Here is a 20,192-nt window from a genome sequence, read left to right on the forward strand (position 1 = left end):
CTAGACGGTCCAGAAGGATGTTATGGTCGATGGTGTCAAAGGCCGCTGAGAGATCCAGCAGAACTAGGAAACAGCTCTCACCTTTGTCCCTAGCCCGCCGGAGATCATCAACCAGCGCGACCAAGGCAGTTTCAGTCCCATGGTGAGGCCTGAATCCCGACTGGAAGGGATCCAAATGGTCCGCATCCTCCAGGCTTGTATTGTTTGTTGTGTTAAGTTTGCAACACAGAGGTTGTTCTGTAAAGGTTGTCTCTCAGGCAGTCCATGGGTGGTCACTAGTCACAAGCCATTTGGTTAGGTCATTTTTAGGACATTTGCCAGCAGCTGCTTCCCGCTGTCATTGCAATATTGCAGTCCATTCACAATCTAATGCAATGTACCGTAAACGGACAGAGGCCAGCTCTGGTTATTCTGGTTATTAGCAGAGTGAGAAGAAGCAATAGGAGTGACTGAGAGAGACACTAGGAAGTTGCAGCAGAAGCGGGAGTAAGACTGGAAGCAAGCAAAAAAAACATGTTCTAAGAGCAATAGGGTTTGCCCTGTTGTATAGAGGCAAAGATGAGTCAGATAGCAGAGACATGCAAACAAAGGCAAAGGGGCGGTGAAGGCTTCTTCAGCTCAGGAAGTGCAGAGATGGTGTTATAAAGTCAACTGCTAAAAATAAATTGTCATGGCAATGGAGTCTTCAACGGTAGCTAGTCCTGCACCGATCAGAACATGTGAATATATCCCTAAGCAACCTAACGCACAGAAGTTGCTGGTGCAGAATCCCTATGCAGGTGCACCCCCCCCCCCTAATTTGGGAGTTACGTTCCAGGCCCCCACACACATCAGTGAAATTGCGTAAAGTGGGGAGAACCCTTTAAACAGCCTCTCTGCCGCTCTCTCTCCAGTCAATACAAAAAGTACTGTTTCCCAAAATATCCACAACTAGAATTGAAGCTCGGGCCAGCAAGAGGCTAGATGACGTGTGGGAAAGTGACTCTTGCTGCTGCACTACCCCGCACGTCAGCTGTTAGGCTGAGCAACGCAAACAAAGCCCTGCTGCACCTCCGGTCTGTTTGGAGCTTCCTCCACCCTCACTGACATCCTCTTTGGGCTCCATGGAGGGTCTCCTCATGAGCCACAAGGACCCTCTAGCTCTCTCTCACCATTTCCAGGTGTGAACCTGTTTATTTATTTCCCAGCAGTACATATGTAAGTGGGGAGATGCCTGTACTTTGCAGGTCACTTAAATGTAACCACCATCCTGCTGCGATCAATAACAGCAGAATGTTTGTGCACACTGCTGATGCTGACCACATTGCATTACGGAACAAATCTAAGGGCATGCAGTCCTTCATTGTCCTGACATTTCCGCTTTCCCATTGCAGATCGTGGATGGCAAACTGTGGTTCCAGTTGGACTGCGGAACCGGCCCGGGCATCTTGGGGATTTCCGGCAGAGCTGTTAATGATGGGAGCTGGCACTCGGTCTTCCTGGAGCTGAACCGGAATTTCACCAGCCTGTCGCTCGACGACAGCTACGTGGAGCGCCGCAAAGCCCCACTCTACTTCCAGACGCTCAGCACCGACAGCTCAGTTTACTTCGGCGCCCAGGTGCAGGTGGACAACGTCCGGAGCCTGACGGACAAGAGAGCCACGCAGGTCTCAAGCGGCTTCCAGGGCTGCTTGGACTCCGTCGTCCTCAACAACAACGAGCTGCCGCTGCAGAACAAGCGCAGCAGCTTTGCAGAAGTGGTCGGCCTTACAGAGCTGAAGCTGGGCTGTGTGCTGTATCCGGACGCCTGCGAGAGGAGCCCTTGCCAGAATGGAGGGACTTGTCTGAGTGTGCCATCTGGTGGTGAATATCTTGCATTCAGCCTTACATTTCCGGAGGTGGCGGGGAGGGAGATGAGTTGAGCTTTAAGTTTCTCATGCCAGCAGTCACCGTTTGGGGGGGGGGGGCGGCGTTGAGAGAGAAAGAGGTTTTGTTGAACTAAGGAATGGGTTGGAAACAGCCTCTGCTTCCTTCTTGGCACAGAACTACCAGCTTAATAATCTGTCTCATTTCAATTAGCAACATCTTGCTGCGTCCCTCCCAGCTCTGATCAATAGTATTGTCGGGTGGTTTGGCCAATATGGCAGGCTGTGTGGAAGCATTTCTGGAGCCGAGTAGGCTGGGTCACAACTGAGTTTGTAGCAGCAAAGGAGGCCTTCGTAAGACCGAATAAATGGAAGTGCCACATCTAGCTGCTGCAAACATATACAGTGGACTCTCTGGTTACGTACCTCTCTGGATACGTAATCTCCGGGTTGCGAAAGTGGCAAACCCAGAAGTATTTTTTGGGTTTCGCCGCATATCCAGAAGCGCTCTGCGTGCCACGCGCATGCACAGAAGTGCTCTATCACACCATGCACAGAAGCGGTGCCTCTGGTTACAGATTTTTCAGGGTGCTCACGGACCCCCAGAACAAATTAAATCCATATCCAGAGGGTCCACTGTATCCCGGAAGAAGTGGAGGTACAGTGGTACCTTGGGTTACAAACGCTTCAGGTTACAGACTCCGCTAGCCAGGAAGTAGTACCTCGGGTTGAGAACTTTACTTCAGGATGAGAGCAGAAATCGTGCACCAGTGGTGCAGCAGCAGCGAGAGGCCCCATTAGCTAAAGTGGTACCTCAGGTTAAGAACAGTTTCTGGTTAAGAAGGGACCTCCAGAACGAATTAAGTTCTTAACCAGAGGTACCACTGTATATGTACAATTCTTACAAATGACCTTCCTCTGCCTGGCTGCTGTTTGCGGGTCACTTTAAATGTGAACTGGTCCATAGAATCGTGACCTCAGACAGACCCAATAGCTCCCTTGTCCCAATCAAAAACATCCCTGAGATAGGATTGCCCCACAAATAGAGAGATAGAGAGCTAAGCATCAAACAGCTCTTCACACAAACTTGCTCTTGATCCCTCTGGGGATTTGGTTCATCACTAAAGTAATATATACGTACATTACTGTGATTAACAAAACAGATATTTATATGGCAAAACGTTTCCATTTCCACCTTCGTCAGCTGCTCTGATTAAAAAAGAAACACACACACTGATGAAGGCGGAAATGTTTTGCCACAAAAATAAAATCTCTGTTTTGTTAATCACAGAAATATATACACACACACCTACATGCATACATATGCTTATTATTTCTTTGTCTGAGAATGCCTTCTGAGCTTCTGAATTTCTCTGAGATTCCTGCATTGCAGGGGGTTGGACTAGAAGACCGCCAGGGTCCCTTCCAACTCTGCAATTCCACGATTCTTGCTTTAGGCTGCAGTGCAAGCCCAAGCACTCAGGATTCCACTGTGCTGATGCATCCTCGTGCGAGCCTAAGGTGTGTCTGCAGGGGCACAGCGACAGGTGCAACTGTTTCACATTCCCAGTTTGTCATCTGCCGCAATATCACAAAGGGAAACTTGCGTAGATAAGATTCACAAGCTGGATGTGCAACTGAACGTTGCTCATCTCACTTATACACCTGGGACCTGCAACAAAACATGGCTGCCTATCTTCCTCTCTAAGAGGAGAGTGCTCCTCTTCAGGGTTCCAGGCAGCCAACTGTGCTGTCCTGCAGGATATGAGTAAGATGCAGCGAACTAAAGCAGGGAATCACTCCCCAATTCCCCACCATTTTCTCCTCCAGCTTTCACTCAACATTACACGGCTATTGAACATGAGCAGTCCTCATTCAGCTACTGGGGAAGGAGGAGTTTCCCCCTTAGTTTTCTACTGTTGCAAATTTTGGGGTTCCCTTGATGCCTCCCTCTTCCTTCTCAGTGGTCTCATATCGGCATCCAAGTCTGTTGGCACTCACCACTTGGGTTCCCTATTAGGAGGAGTTGCTCTTCAGATATTACGACAGCAATGCATGGGGCATGCAAAATATGCCCCCTAGACATGGGGCACGCAAAATATGCAATTTGTTGCAATGTCCAGATTGGCCCTGAGTCTTGGCCCGTGAGAGGGCATTCGCGTCCTGAACCACCCAGCAACTGAATTTGAATTTCCCAGGACCCGTCCAGTACCCTTCTCAGACTGTTGCTGTACACAGGACACTTCTCCCACACAGGGATGCAGGAAACCATAGAATCACAGAGTTGCAATGCAGGAATACGCAGCTGCCCCTTATTGGGGATCGAACCTGCAACCTTGGTATCATCAGCACCATGCTTCAACCAACTGAGCTATCATATACTGTGGAGGTTCAGGGGACACTTCAGCAATGCCAGGACGCTGCTCAGTAGCCGTCCTGCATGACCCTGATTCCCAATCTCAGTAGTTCTTCCCCGTTTGGTTCAGAAAATCCCTGTGCGGTACGAATATTAACACTGACTCCTTTCTCGTTTGCTTTGGTTTAGCGGGGAGTGAGCTTGAGGGCACGTCAGCTGAACTGAAGATGGTGCCCAGAGAGCTGAAAGGTAGTGAATGTAAAAGCTTTAGCACATTAAACAAGTAAAGACAGCAGGCTTGGAATTTAATATGAGGCATCAGGGCGCATGTTGGGGCTAACTTGTATGTTTAATGGCTCTTTATCTGCAAATAGGAGGTTGTGGAAAGAGAGCACGTAGCAGGACCCAGCAAGGAAAGAAGGGTAATAATTCAAAAGATGTAGAAGCTTTCAAGAAAATTGCTAAACAAGATTATTTACGTCCCTGGGGAGTGAGGATAAAACAAATGCCTAACTTTAACTTGGACGGCGTATAATAAATTAGGTCAAGCGTTCGCCGCATGAATAAACTAAGTAAAAGGAGGAAACCAGGCTCCTCTTCCTATTGATTTCGCTGGAGTCTATTTACACGACCAGTCAGCAAATAGCGTGATGTGCAAATTGAAACCTTTCTAACAAATCACTTTAGGATAATTTCCCCCTTCTGTCCTCCCCCCCCAGGCAGAGTTAGATATTTCAAATTTTACATTGGCTGCTGGGAGGGGAATGGGCTGCGTGAATACATCTCCAAATGATGGGTTCATTTTATTATGAGAGGCATATAAACAGCTCTGCGGTGAAATGGTTTGCTTCTCCATTCTCTGCTCCAAAGCTACTTAGGCCTCCATGCGTTCGTTGTTGCTGCTGCTGCTGCCGCTGGAAAGCGAACACCCTGGGGGGATATTTCAGCATGCAGGCTCGCTCTCTTTTTCTCTCGTTAGGAAATCTATTTGCTCGGGGTCTTTTTTTTTTTCACTGTCTCAGCAGTATATGTAAATAAAGGATTGTTATGGTGCCATAATTCTAAAGCAATGGGCCCTAACTATGCGCCAGCCAATCTATAAAGCAATCTGCTGTGACATCGATGTGGCCACTCTTTTTTTCCTTTCCTCTCCCGCCCCCAGTTCCAAGGCAAAATAAATTTGTTAGCCCAAGAGATCCTCTGCACATTAAAAAGAGCATACGTAATTAAATGGGGCTGGGTGCAAGGTCTCTGTTCTTTGTCAGATGCCCTCAAACTGCAGCCGTGTGTGGCAGAGGATTGCGTTTGCCGGAAGAGATGCTTGTGGCAGCCACGGTAGAACGGGACTGAAGGCCTTTCCGTACATTACTCTGTCACTGTGAACCAGGGACATGTCATAAGAGGAGCCTGCCAGAGCAGGCCAATGACCTGCCTAGTCCAGCATCCTGTTCTGACTGGAAACCACATGCCTGTGGGAAGTCTTCAAGCAGGACAGGAGCACAGCAGCACTCTGCCCACCAGCAACTGGGGTATCCAGAGGCATATTTGTGGCATAGGGCCCTCGTATTTATGGGACCACATACCTTTCCTGGTATGCCCCGCAGAGGACCTTAAGGTCCACGAATAACCATAGTTTAGAGGTCCCGGACCCTAAGGAAGTCAGATTATCCTCCACCAGGTCCAGGGCCTTCTCAGTGATGGCTCCGACCTGGTGGAATGCTCTGTCCCATGAGACCAGGGCCCTGCAGGATTTAACCTCCTTCCACAGGGCCTGTAAGACAGAGCTATTCTGCCTGGCTTTCAATCTGAACTTAGCCTGATCTTTTATTCCCCTTCCTTCCCTCCCCATCCCCTTTTATGAAGATCACCTGCTCCCACAGCTAATTCTCCCCTGGTCTCCCTGGTCCCCTGGTTTGTTTTTAAACATTATTTTAATACTTTTTTTAATACTTTTTTTAATACTTTTTTTAATACTTTTTTTAATACTTTAATACTTTTAATACTTATTTTAATACTTTTTTTTTTAGATGAGAATTTTGTTGGAACATTAAAAAAAAACCAAAAGCCAATGGATATCTGAGCTCAGATTCACATATCAATTTACAGTGGTAGCTCGCAAGACGAATGCCTCACAAAACGGAAAACTCTCAAAACAAAAGGGTTTTTGGTTTTTTGAGTTGCTTCGCAAGACGCATTTCCCTATGGGCTTGCTTCGCAAGACGGAAACGTCTTGCAAGTTTGTTTCCTTTTTCTTAACACCGTTAATACAGTTGCGACTTGACTTCGAGGAGTAGCCTTTTTTGAGGTTTTTGAAGACTTTGGTGATTTTTGAAGCTTTTCCAAAACTTTTCCGAAACCGTGCCTCGCAAGACGAAAAAACCGCAAGACGAAAAAACTCGCGGAGCAAATTAATTTCGTCTTGCGAGGCACCACTGTATATCAGAATTCAGAAAGGTCAAACTTCTAAAACTCCGCTGCCCCCTAATGCAAGGGTGTGGGTGGTACACATGTCTGTAAACACAAGTTTCTTCTCTTCTCTTGTTGTTCACGCTTCATCTGGTCAAGTGTACATCTCAGGTGCAAACAAATAAATAATGTCATGTATGAATCAGCCCCAAAATAGCACGCAGGAAGCAAAGGTATTCATTTATTCCACTTCAGAAAGGAAGCCTCTGTTTACCTTTCAGAAAAGATTTGAACCAAAGCATTGTATTTGGTTGCTTGATGGAATTAAAGGATACTTAATTCAGAGTTCTCCAGCTTAACTGGTTTGTGGATTTAAGCCCTTAAGTACATTTGTTTTCAGCAGAAAGGATGAAATAACTGAATCAAGACCTGTTTGTTATTCCTGTGTAAGACACTGTTGTAACTTCATCAGCTTCTGTGCAGTGTGAGAGATAAAAGATGAAATATCTCTTGAAACCATATTGAAGGGATAGTCATTTATGCATTGGCTTCAGTCAAATTAACCTGTTTCTATTGATGGATTGGCAGTGCTTATTTTTGTCATGGGAAAATATTTTGGACATTGTGCGATTACGTCCATTGGTTCCAATGGGTTTACTCTGAGTATGACTTACCGAGATATCACCCATTGGCAGAAAAGTTGCAGGTGGCATTTAACATTCCGCACAATATCCTTTTTGTACATTGCAAACACGCACCACCTGCCAAATACAGAAACAGCTGTGCAAGTAGTTGATGGCACTTGTTTGTGGCCACTGAAGCTTCTCTCACTTTTCATTCACACATGATGATGAAATCAGCTCCTGTATTTCACGTAGCTGCGAAATTCAGCGTGTGCGTCGACTAGAATTTGCATTCAATTTTAAACTGGTTCTCCCTTGCTTTTTACCTTCCACCAACAGCATTATCAAGCAGCACATTCCAAACTGAAAGGCATTCTTGGAATCGCTTTTGAGAATCCCCCAGTTCATCTGCTGGACCCAGCTTGTGACCCTTACTAAGCCAAATATAGCCCACCCCTCCCATATATGGCTCACCAGAACATTAAATCGAGACCTGCAAAAACAGCATTCAGCTTAGGGAGAAGATCACAACTTAAACAGGCGTGTTATAGAACAGGTACAGGTAACCTGTGGCCCTACAAGTGTTGTTGACCCACAACTCCCATCATTCCTGACCATTTACCAGGTTCGCGGAGGCTGATGGGAGCTGGAATCCAGCAATACATGGGGGGCTGCAAGTTCCCCACTCCTCTTGTGGAGAAAGAGCATTGCAATAAGATGGGTAAGCTATTATCCATAAGAATGGCTACTCTGTGATAGTGTTAAAGAAACACTGGGTTTTTTTATTAAAAAAAACTCACCCCATTGGTCTTCTTTTATATTAAACTTAAATGTCCTTCAACCTCTTTGTTAAAAAAAGATTGCGATCAACATGGGATCTCTAAAACCGTTGTCGCCTAAGGTCATTCAGACATGACGTTTTGCTTAAATAGAGATTATGCTTAAACAATGTAATACGGGAAGTTGTTCCTCAGACCTTGCAACTGAAAGCTGTAGATTTTTATGGCTCCAAAACGAGCCGTATTCCTAAACCAGCCACTAGGGGGAAATAAAGCCCCATTTACGAATGCTAATAGGGAAACTGTACTGTATCATGTTTGGAGAGCAATCTTTGATTTGTGTGTTTGTTTGTTTTTAAACACCTTAGGTTACCAGTGCAGTTGTCTCTCTCAGTTCACCGGGCGAAACTGCGAGTCAGAGATCACTGCCTGCTTTCCAAATCCTTGTCGCAACGGAGGCTCATGCGATCCCATTGGCAATGCTTTCATCTGCAACTGCAAGAGCGGGTTAACGGGATTGACGTAAGTTTGATGCTTGTGCTGCCTGGAGAGGTGTTGGAGGTCATGCGGTACTATGCACCTAGGTTACGGGTCCAGCATCGCCGGTAAACGACATCATCTTGTAGCAAAGTGGGAAATAAACCTTGAAGAGTTCATGCAAGTAAGCGCAATGAGGACCATTGGCCTAACTCAGCCTTCCCCAACTCGGTTCCCTCCAGATGATTTGGACTACAGTTCCCATCGTCCTCAATCAGGATAGCCAATGGTCAGGGAAGATGGGAGTTGTAGTCCAAAGTTCAGGAGGACATCATCTGAAGAAGGCTAGCCTAACTCAGCCCTTTGCTCTGTGTATAAAGTAATGATCTGAGGGCACATGAGAAAACAATCAAGGGGAAGGAGATGGGCTCAGAGTGGTGTGTGGCCTGGGGATAATCCTGACTCAGTTGTCCCAATCTGACTGGGTTGTCCGACTTCCAACAAGTGAAACACATTACCACAGTAAAATATCAAACATTAAAAACTTCTCTATTCAGGGCTGCCTTCAAATGTCTTCTAAAAGTCAGATAGTTGTTTATCTCCTTGACATCTAATGGGAGGGCATTCCACAGGGCGGGCGCCACTACCGAGAAGGCCCTGTAACCTCACTTCTCACAGGGAGGGAACCGCCAGAAGGACCTCTATGCTGGATCTCAGTGTCCGGGCTGATGGATGGTGGCAGAGCTGCTCCTAGAGGGCCACTTGTGGCCTCTGATTTCACCCCTACTTTTCCCCCCCTTCAGGTGTGAGGAGGATATTAACGAATGCGAGAGAGAAGAGTGCGAAAATGGCGGCTCTTGCGTCAACGTATTTGGGTCCTTTCTATGCAACTGCACTCCGGGATATGTGGGCCAACACTGTGGGCTGAGACCGGTGGTCGTCCCAAACATCCAAGCCGGCCATTCTTACGTGGGCAAAGAGGAGCTCATCGGCATCGCTGTCGTGCTTTTCGTCATATTCCTGTTGGTCGTCCTTTTCGTAGTGTTCCGCAAGAAAGTGTTCAGGAAGAACTACTCCCGCAACAACATCACCTTGGTGCAAGACCCGGCGACTGCCGCTCTGCTTCACAAGAGCAACGGGATTCAGTTCAAAAACATGAGGAACAGCGGGGATGGCCGCAATATTTATCAGGAGGTGGGGCCACCTCAGGTCCCCGTGAGGCCCATGGCCTACACCCCTTGCTTCCAGAGCGACTCAAGGAACAATTTGGACAAGATCGTTGATGGGCTCGGGGTGGAGCATCAGGAGATGACAACGTTCCACCCAGAGTCTCCTCGGATCCTGACAGCCAGGCGAGGAGTCGTCGTGTGCAGTGTGGCCCCCAACCTTCCTGCCGTGTCTCCATGCCGTTCCGACTGCGACTCCATCAGGAAGACCTGGGAAGACGGCACTGAAAGTGAGTGGTTTAGGCAGAGGCACATTTATTGGTTTCGCGAAATTTTGTATACTGCTTCGATTGTAGGAAGAAACCTCAAAAGAGGCTTGCAAATAAGATAGAAGCAATAAAATTATCACTAGAAATTTTGCAGCCATAACTTACAGAAAACAATAATTGTACATACTTTATCAACCTTCTGAGAAAAATACAAAACATTAAACAAAGCCGCATAGACTTGCAAACTACCTAGCCTAAAATGAACTTATAATGTCTGGTTTCAGTAGATTTTTCAAATGCTCAACTCAGTCTTTTAGATAAGTTCATGAAGATACCAACAAAAGGTAAGTTCGGTGTTATTCACAATACCGAGAGATGCTAGTGGAGTTGTAGATAGATGTTAATAAAGTTGTAGACAGTGATAAAGTATGTATAATTATTGTTCTGTGTGGATTAATCGCCAACGTGTTGCATGAGTCACACAACCTGCAGCACAGGTTGCATTTTTCTAGCATAACTTACAGAAAGTCAAAACCACAAAGTCAAACTCATGCCAGCTTTCTAAACATGTGGATTACAGGGCTCTCCCCGCCCCCTATTCCTTACTTCATTCACTCATTAATTTATTCCCACCATGGCTGTCAGAGTGGCTTGCAGATCAAGAGAGAATAACGCACAATCCTTGCCCTCACCTTCACAACCTAAAAATATACAACATGAAAGGATAAACAGGGAGTGCATTACGGCTGCACATGGAGTGGTCTGAAAACAACTCACATTTTTGTGGTGAGGCAGATGCACAAACCTTTTCACTAAAATGGGGGTTATTAATTGCCAGCCTTTGGGCCACACCTGGATGTCAGAATTCTGCCACCACCAGCCTTCCAAATATTCCCGCTGCCTTTCTCTTTACCTTTAGCAGATAAGGCAGCAGAAGGGGGTGAAAAGAGCACGGAGGAGAGATTTTTATTTTTAAAATCTTTTAAGCTGGGTTGTTTCTTATCATTAATTATTTTAAATGTTGTAAACCGCCTTGGATTCCAACTAGGCAGGAATGGGCAGGACATAAATATATTGAATATAACAAGAGTAGTAATAATAGTTGAAGTAGCTTTGATTGCACATTGTTAGATTCAGTAAAGATTTGTGCCCCGCCAATTTCCTTTCCTTTCTTTCTTTTCTATGTCTAGGCAAAGGACTTGATGACGTGGAAGAGGTGACCTGTTTTTCAGGCAGCAATAAAGGCAGCAACTCTGAAGTCCAGTCCCTCAGTTCTTACCAGTCAGACTCGGGCGATGATAATGGTAATGGCATACTATTTTAACCCCCTCACTTATCACCAAGAGTGTATTATATGTATACTGGTGTTCTACCAGACTTTCTTGAGATGTGGATAACTGAGATGCTGAATAGCATGGTGTGTCCACTCTGTAGTACAGATTCTCCTGGAATGGCTCCTAGCTGAAGGGGAAAGGAGCACGATCCGTTGTGCACAGCTATGTGCCAGAGGTAACTGACTTAAGTCAGAGGTAACTGACTTAAAGAACAGTCCATGCTTTCCCTAAAGATTGCTATGCTGAAGACGGCTATTCTGGTATAAATACTTTTTTTACAAACTACTACAAAATAATTGGGACGCGGGTGGCTCTGTGGGTTAAACCACAGAGCCTAGGGCTTGCCAATCAGAAGGTCAGTGGTTTGAATCCCCGCAACGGGGTGAGCTCCTGTTGCTTGGCCCCTGCTCCTGCCAACCCAGCAGTTCGAAAGCACCTCAAAGTGCAAGTAGATAAATAGGTTCCGCTCCAGTGGGAAGGTAAACGGTGTCTCCGTGTGCTGTTCTGGTTCTCTAGAAGTGGCTCAGTCATGCTGGCCACATGACCCGGAAGCTGTACGCCAGCTCCCTTGGCCAGTAAAGCAAGATGAGCGCCGCAACCCCAGAGTCAGCCACGACTGCACCTAATGGTCAGGGGTCCCTTTACCTTTACAAAATAATCATCACAAGAGAGGATATTTTAAAATCTTACAAATTTAGATCAGTGGCAGAGCACACGTTCTGCGTGCAAAATATTTTAAAATTCTGCATTTGGCCCTCCAGCCGTTTTGGGACTACAATTCCTGTCACCCCTGACCACTGGTCCTGTTAGCTAGGGATGATGGGACTTGTGGTCCCAAAACAGCTGGAGGGCCGAGTTTGGCCATTACTGGGTTAAAGGATCAGGTTGCAGTCGTTAGAAAAGAACTCCATTTGAGAACCAATAGAGCCACTCACTGCTGGTCCGAGTAGGAAATACTGGACTAGGTGGAACTCCAGCTTTCTGGCTCTGTATGTTGTTATATGACACAGATAAGGAGTCCATCAGTTCTTCACCCAGTTGCTTCTGAGATGAAATGTCCCTCTTCTACAAAGCTGGTGAAAATGCGGCAGCCCCAATGCTGAAAGTGTGGCCATCAAGCATGCCGGCTTGCCCCCACAATCAAGGAGACCGGCGCAGCATGAGCACATGTTGTGCAACATGCTTGCACGCCATGCAACATGCTGACGTCACTCATGCACGTGCAAGTGCGGTGAGCATGTTGTGCTGCATGCACTTGTGGCCACCGCAGAATTTTGAGGCAGCCCGGCCCTCGCCTTGAAAATTTTTGAGGTGGCCCTCAGCCGCCCCCCCCCCCCCGTCCGTTGATGCCCCTAGTGGCCATCTTTGATCTATAACAGAGTCTGGGTTTTTTAAGCCATTTCCTTAAATCAAGGGTAGCCTGATGTTTTAGACCCCCAACTCTCCTCATCCATGGCGATTGGCCATGCTAGCTAGGGTTGACTGGAATGGTAGCCCCCGACATCTGCAGGGCACGACTTTGGCTAGCCCTGCCTTCAACGAAAGCTATTCGGTGATGATCTTTTAATTAAGACTGCTCGATTTGTTCGTTTCCCCCACCAGGGCTTTGTTCTCGTAGGCACAGTATAATAAAGTGAAAGCGTTCTTATTGGAAAAAAGATTTAGACCAAAAGACTTTCACACCATCTCATATCCTTGTGATTGCCTAAAAAGATAATGGTCGCCAGGAGGATAGCAGCTTGCCTTTGGAGGCCTTTAAGCGAGGATTAATTAGAGATTAGTGTCAGGTAGGCAAGATACTGTCCTGGTTAATTGAATCTGCTGGACAATCCAGGCTGAATTTATGAACTGATATTCATCACTGCATATGAGCTTTCTGAAAGTACTGCCTTTGAATGTATCCCCATTTGCTTTTCTGTTGGGGGGGGTGGAATTGTATGGGATTATCTGAAATTGAAATGTCCTTCAAGCCGCTGCATAATTCATTAATGCCACTGCCTCCCCTTCCCGTGCCCATAGACTTCCCCCACCCACCCCTGGTCCCAGCAAACCTGTCTGCGCTGTGAGGATTTAATATTGGTAGCCTTAGAACGTTGTGTGTTATAAATACTAACATGAAGCTACCCTTCCCTTTATTTCTGCTCTCCTTCTCCCACAAGCTTCCATAGTGACTGTCATACAGCTTGTCAACAACGTAGTTGACAATATAGAAAATGAAGGTATTTAATCATTTTTAAAAACTATTTCTCCTGAATTGCCGCGTCGTTGTTTTCCCGTTTTGTTCTTCTGTGTGAAAAGCCGCAGCAGAAACTCATTAACTCACCCTAACTTGCCAGGCCGCAGCAAACGATTTCGTTTGACGAATAAGCAAGGTCTTTAAGGTGGGGAGAGGGGTGGCCTGGGAGGAAGGCAAGCAGTTCATTATTATGACTTTTCTTGACATCAGAGAGTCAGTGTTTAGGAGGAGAGCGGGTTTGGGGTTTGGTTCGCCCCTCCCACGCCAACATGCAGTGTCTTTTACGGTCCTAATGGTCCCAGAGGGATTACGTTGTCAGAAAGCGTCCCCAAAGAAAAAATGGATTTGACAAGATGCTGCGGCATCAGGCGCATTGCTAGCTTATCCAAAGCACAGGGACACCGTAGTAAATAAACAATACACAAAGAGCAATGCTTCACGTTTTTGTGGAGCCAACTTGTTTAGCCAAATTTAGCCAATTTTTTAATGAGGCAGACCCCGCTTCCTCAAAAAGCGTAATTTAAATCACCTTGTAAAATAAGCCAATCATGCTGTCTTCTGCATATAGCTGGCAGAGACTGAGAAACAGTGGTTTGCCTAAGACGGAGCTGGGAAGCTTCTGGCCCAGAGGCCAAATGCAGTCCAGGCCTGTGACTGGCCCTTGGAACGCTCCCCAAGCCACACCCCCTCTCCCCAAGCCACACCTCCTCTCCCCAAGCCACACCTCCTCTCCCTAGGTTTGTTTACCTGGCTGAATTTTGTCCACGAACTCTGATCATGCCTCTTGCTCTTATGGATGTGGTATATGGACAGGTGCATCTAGAGACCAGACTGCTGTGCAAACGAGAAAAATTGCAATTGTTGTTTCATCCACTTTTACCTCTAGCCCCTGCCCCTGTCAACCTTGGACTGAAAAAGCTTCCTCCCCTCTGGCTTCAGGCTACTTCATGCAGTTGTGTTAGCGGCGAGGTTTGAACCCAGGACCAGAAGTTGCTTTCTGTATCCCCCCAGATACCAAACGTCCAATCCCAGACGCCTCTGCCTGCCAAAGATAACTTCAGCATAGTGCAAATCCTAATGCGGTGGGCAGGATTAAGAAGCTGGTATAGTGTAGTCCAGCTGGAAAGAGCTCCGTTCTTTGCTAGGGCCGTCTTCTGCAAAACTAGGATCTCTTTCAGGCCATCTCAAGAAAGCTCCTTTAGAATTGGCTTTTATAGAAGCCTCTTGCTTTTAGGCTGAGGTCCCTGCCTTAGCATTGATATCCTGTTGGGCTGCTTCTCCCAGCCATGATCAGCTTTCCAGTTGCGATCACACCTGCTCAAAAGGCCTGATTTGGAGGCCGTTTCATCTTGGATGTCTGCCAGGTAGAGCATATGCCTTGAATGCAGAAGGCCTCAGGATTAATCCACAGCTTGTCCCGTTGAATGGTCTCAGGAAGTACAGCTGGGAAAGATCCTTGCTTGAAACTTTAAAGAGCTGACTCTGTCAGAATAGATGATACTGGGCTAAGTGGACCAATGTTCTGGTTTAGCATAAAGGAGCTTTTTAATAATAATAATAATAATAATAATAATAATAATAATAATAATAATAATCTAGATTGCAGTTTTCTCTATTAACAAAATCTGTTCTTTTCCCCCCCAAAGTCCCTAAATCCAACTATGTCCCTAACTAGCAATGTTAAAAGTAAAAATGAACCAGGAGATTCAAGTAGGAATATTTGTTTGGAGGACCATACCACCCTGGGATCTTTTGATAAAGGGCGGTATATAAATTGAATAAATAAGAATAATAATCCCCAGTTTAGTTTGAACCCGACCTCAGCTTGGGGCACAGCCCATGGGCCTGATGTGAAAAAAAGAAGTTTGATTAACTGGTTCTTTGCAAATTCCAGCATCCGTTGACCTGCTTTGCGCCTCCTGGACTAATATACTGATCGAAGCAAAGCTGTGCTTCAGATTTTTATTTTTGCAATGCAATTCATTCCATTTATTTTTTATTTTATTTATTAAATTCATATGCCACGTTTCCTCTGAGGATCACAGGGTGGTTTACAATATAAAAGCACAGGAATATATACCACAATAACAGACAAAACAGTAACACACAAACCCCTCACACACACACAGTTTAAAAGGCTATAGGTCATTTAATTAGCCAAAGGCCAAGGAGAAGAGAAAAAGTTTGCACCTGGCACCTAAAGATTTGTGGTGAACCCACCAGGCAGGCCTCTCTGGGGAGAGCATTCCACAATCAAGGAGCCACCGCAGAAAAGGCCCGTTCCCATGTTGCCACCTTCTGGACCTCTCGTGGAGGGGGCCTCAGAGATTCATTAGGGCCTCAGATGATGAGTGCAGGGTATGGGTCAGTTCATATGGAGAGAGTACTGCGGTTCTGAGCTGTGTTAAGGCTTTATAGGTCAAAAAAACAGCACTTTGAATTGGGCCTGGGAACTATTTGGCAGCCAGCGCAGTCAGGCCAGAATCAGGATTACATGCTTAAACCACCTTGCCCCTGGCTGCTGAATTCTGCCCCAGCTGAAGGTTCTGAACCATCTTCAGAGGCAGCCCCATGTGTGACGTATTGCAGTAATCTAACCTGGAGGTTACCAGATCATAGATGACAGAAGTTAGGCTGTCCCTGTCCCGTTAGGGGTGTAGATAGGCCACCAGCTGAAGCTGATGGAAGGCACTCTGCGCCACTGAGGCCGCCTGAGCCTCAAGTGACAACAAGGGATCCAGAAGTACCTGCAAGCTGACTACCTGATCCTTCAGGTGGAGTGTAACCCATCAGGAGCAGGCCACCTCCCATCCATCTGGTCATGACTTAAAACAATATGCATTTGTACATGCTGTTTTTAATAGAGATGCTTTCTGAGTGAAAACATTTTAGAATTGCAGGTTTTATGAGAAAATGCCATTAGAAATAGGTGTTTTAATGTGAATTGCCCATGCACCATGTGTGTAAACAGGACAAAACCGATTTATGGAAGAAGACATTCAAGAATTAGGTGGCCATAGTCCCTGTAGTCCCTACAGCGAAATATTCTGTAGTGTATTTGGGCACAGCTCTGCATTTGATGGATTCACAAGAACTTGAATGAATTTTATTATTTCGGTCGCAGACCAGTTCCAGCCCACATAAAATATCAAGGAAGTCATAAAACACAATAGGGATACATTTAACTTTGCTATTAGGTATAACAGGGACAATACAGATATAGCAACAGTTAAAATTTTTATAAATTAAAACTTAGTCACTAACATATAACCTAAATTTATCATTTAAGGCCTTAATCATTGTGATAGCACAGCTTGTTCCCTAAGTTTTATGGCAATCGCACAGAATTTGGCGACCCTTAACGTGATCTCAGGAACCTTGTCCTCTACCAGGGATTTTAGACACTGAATTTCAGATTCATTTGGAGATTTTTGCATAGCAGGGATAATAAATACCGAGCGTATATCCCCGTAGAAACGGCAGCATAACAAGGCGTGACAGTTTCTTCCTCCATCAAGCTGCAGGGGCAAACTCGTTCCGCGTTATGGTTTACCCTCAAATCTGCCCTGCAATAAGGCAGATGGCAGCATGTCCACAACACCTTGCTTGCATAAATCTTGCTTCAACGTGGGAAAGGAAGGGAAGTCCTTTTGAACTGCATGGTGGGCAGGTGAGGAGGTTAGTGAGGTTCTGCTGTGTAGCATAAATATAAACTGTCCATATAGGCATGCACTAAGACGTGCGGTACCTCCGCGCTGTGTGGGGTATGGGCATAAAACCAGTGACCCAGAATCGGTCCTCGTTTCCTCTCAATGCAATGCTTTTGAGTCAGTTTTTTGTTTTGTTCTTTTGGAGCAGTCAGGGCCGGTTCAGACAGTGCTACCTGAGCTGTAACCACTGATCACGAAAAAAAGGGTTTTCCTTCTGCCGACCATCTCGCTCGCCTCGTTTCAGTTCATCTTTCATTGCCATCAAAGGTCCCATGTGAGGAATGCAGAGATTGAGGTTTTTTGTTTTTGTTTTGCCAGAATTTGCCCCAGCTCAAATCCTGGCCAGAACCTCAGGTTCCCCAGCCGGGGCTTGAGGGATTTCTGCACCCAGGACAGCCCAGTTCTGTCGTGTTCCACTTCGGCCTTTATAATTAAGTAAAGCCTTTAAATGATAATCACAGGAGACGTGGTCCAAACATATCACAAAATGCTATCTTCTGAAAGGATCCCATGCTTCACCAAGCTTCTGCAGGGTTAGCGCCCCAGGGGGAAAGTCTTTTTCTCCCCAAAATAAATTTCACTGCAGTTCTGCCCCAAAGACTGCTCCGTACCTTCTTTTTAAAAAACAATAAAAAGTAAACTTCTGGGCTCCATTGTTGAAAAACGTAGGGTTGCTTCCACCTAAGTTTTGCTAAGAGTAGAAATGAATTATCATGTCCATTGATTTCAGAAGGTTTGCCCTGAACAATCTGTTCAGGTCATATCTCCCGATAATAATAATAAAAAAGAGCTGCATCATAAGTACCCTTTTCTCCAAAAGGACAGCCTACTTTCTGGCTTCTTTCCATCCTATGCCTTTAAATCCCTCTTGCTGTTAACCTATTATGATAGGGTTGCCATATTCCAAACAGTGAAAGTCCGGACAGAAAGATTGTTGCGCCTTTTTTTCTTTTTCTTTTTTTGGCAAAGTTGTTGAGCTTTTCTAATTTTGCTCAAGGCTGTTGGGCTGCCATGCGTCCGGATTTTCCCAGATGTTTTGCCAATTTTCGCCCAGACACTGTTGCCAATGGCAGAATGGCAACCCTATATTGGGATATTATGTGCTTATTTGCATTCCTGCAGAAAAAACTGCACAGCTCAGCAGTACAGAACAAGCTAATCATAATAATAATTTATTATTTATACCCCACCCACTCTGGGTGGCTTCAAACAAAATATTAAAAAACAGTAATGCATCAAACATTAAAAGCTTCCCTAAACAGGGCTGCCTTCAGATGTCTTCCTAAAGTCAGATAGTTATTTTTCTCTTTGACATCTGGTGGGAGGGCGTTCCACAGGGCAGGCGCCACTACCGAGAAGGCCCTCTGCCTGGTTCCCTGTAACTTGGCTTCTCGCAGTGAGGGAACCGCCAGAGATCCCTTGGCGCTGGACCTCAGTGTCCGGGTAGAATGATGGGGATGGAGACGCTCCTTCAGACATACTGGACCGAGGCCGTTTAGGGCTTTAAAGGTCAGCACCAACACTTTGAATTGTGCTCGGAAACGTAGTTTGAATGTGAAAGGTCCCAGATTCAATCCCTGCCACCTCTAGGTAGGCTAAGAAAGACTGCTGCCTGAAAGAAAGCCTGGAGAGATGCAATCTGCTACTATGGGCTCATCCAGTCTTCTTTTCGTCCATGTTTCTAGGCATACATCTGGGCTTTAGAGCTCTCGTTTCCAAGCTGTGTCTTTGGTTTTTTGTCCCAGTGCTTTCCCTGGGAAAACCCACCTTTTACCACTGAAGCAGAGCAAATGGCTTTTCTGTGGATTGCCGTTTGCTCCGATTCAAGGTTTTCCTGGGTAAAGCATGGGGACAAACAAAAACAGACCTCCCAGACACAGAGTTTTCAAGTGCCTGGAATGTGTGGTGCAAAAGGAAGTCTGCATGAGCCCTAAGGCTAGATAACAACAACCTGGGCCAGCAGTCGGACTTGGTATTTGGAGCCACCAAGATAGTGGGGTGGATTCTGGGGACCTCCCTCACACCCTACCACTTACTGGGGTGGCAGCAAAGTTGGCAGAGTGTGGATGCACCAGTGGAAGCAAGGGATTGGCTCCACCAAAGTGCCCGCATGGCCCTGAGGTTGCTGCCACCTGCCTTGCTCCATCCCAGTAAGTAACAGTGACTTCGGTGTTGGGAGCACAGCATCACCCCACCATGGTGGATTATCCTTAGCAGACCCTAAGATAAAGGCAGAGAAGGAACCCAGGCTGTTTCCTTCCCCCGGCCTCGTTCCACACTCCATATAGAAAGTCTCCTCTTTCTAGCTAGGAGAGGGCTCTGTCGTATTTGCTTCCGGTGGCCCAATTGACTGCCTTTCTATTCTGTTCTGTTCAGGTTGTTATACCGTGCCTCTCACCGTGGTATCTGAGCGTACTTGGGCCCAGATTTGTTTGAACCGGCCCTGAGAATGGTAGATTCTTATTTTTTTTCTGTTTCACAGTGAGCAAGAGAGAGAGATAAAGCATACTTCGCAAATTTTAAGAGAGCGAGAGAGGGGGGGAAACTGCATAGGTGTTTTTTTGTTTGTGTTAAAGCTATGTGCTTGAGTCAGCTTTGCATGTTTGATTCAGATAACTATAGTCGTAATGATTAGACGTAAAGTGATTGTGTCGATTGACTTCTGCCTAGAAAAATCAGATCTATTTGCTTTTTAAAAAGATAAACCTTAAACTGAAGCTTTGCTTAAAAGCACTTTTCATAATACTTTGAAGTCAGATGTGTTTTAGAAGCAATGTGAGATTTTTCTGCAATGTGCAGGCCTGAGAGTTTCCAGTGTTGCTTTTTCTCCCACTTTGTATTTAACAGTGACTGATATGGATCAAGGACAGAACTACAACAGAGGTGACGCATACCTGCCTGCTGAAACTCGTGGGAATGTGGAGGGGGGTCCCAAAGGCCGGAGTTTTAACACATTACTAATACACTCAGTTCGGCCTTCACCTTTTAGATC

At 46.0% G+C, this 20,192-nt stretch overlaps 1 protein-coding gene across 10 annotated transcripts in view; it reads left to right on the forward strand.

The window, feature by feature from the left end:
- Positions 1 to 20,192, forward strand: part of FAT3 (FAT atypical cadherin 3) — a 468,770-nt gene that overhangs the window by 442,033 nt on the left and 6,545 nt on the right. For 3 of the 10 annotated variants that reach the window (XM_028726039.2, XM_077926984.1, XM_028726038.2), the window contains 7 exons: positions 1,374 to 1,842; positions 4,390 to 4,449; positions 8,377 to 8,530; positions 9,289 to 9,941; positions 11,111 to 11,224; positions 13,414 to 13,473; positions 20,048 to 20,083. In XM_028726039.2, the coding sequence (XP_028581872.2) occupies positions 1,374 to 1,842; positions 4,390 to 4,449; positions 8,377 to 8,530; positions 9,289 to 9,941; positions 11,111 to 11,224; positions 13,414 to 13,473; positions 20,048 to 20,083 (1,546 nt within the window). Of the gene's footprint in view, positions 1 to 1,373; positions 1,843 to 4,389; positions 4,450 to 8,376; positions 8,531 to 9,288; positions 9,942 to 11,110; positions 11,225 to 13,413; positions 13,474 to 19,576; positions 19,653 to 20,047; positions 20,084 to 20,192 lie in introns of all 10 variants that reach the window. The other 7 variants (XM_077926983.1, XM_077926986.1, XM_077926988.1 and 4 more) reach the window with 6 other exon arrangements.

The sequence above is a fragment of the Podarcis muralis genome, chromosome 4 (assembly GCF_964188315.1).
Source record: "Podarcis muralis chromosome 4, rPodMur119.hap1.1, whole genome shotgun sequence".
Taxonomy (NCBI): Eukaryota; Metazoa; Chordata; class Lepidosauria; order Squamata; family Lacertidae; genus Podarcis; species Podarcis muralis.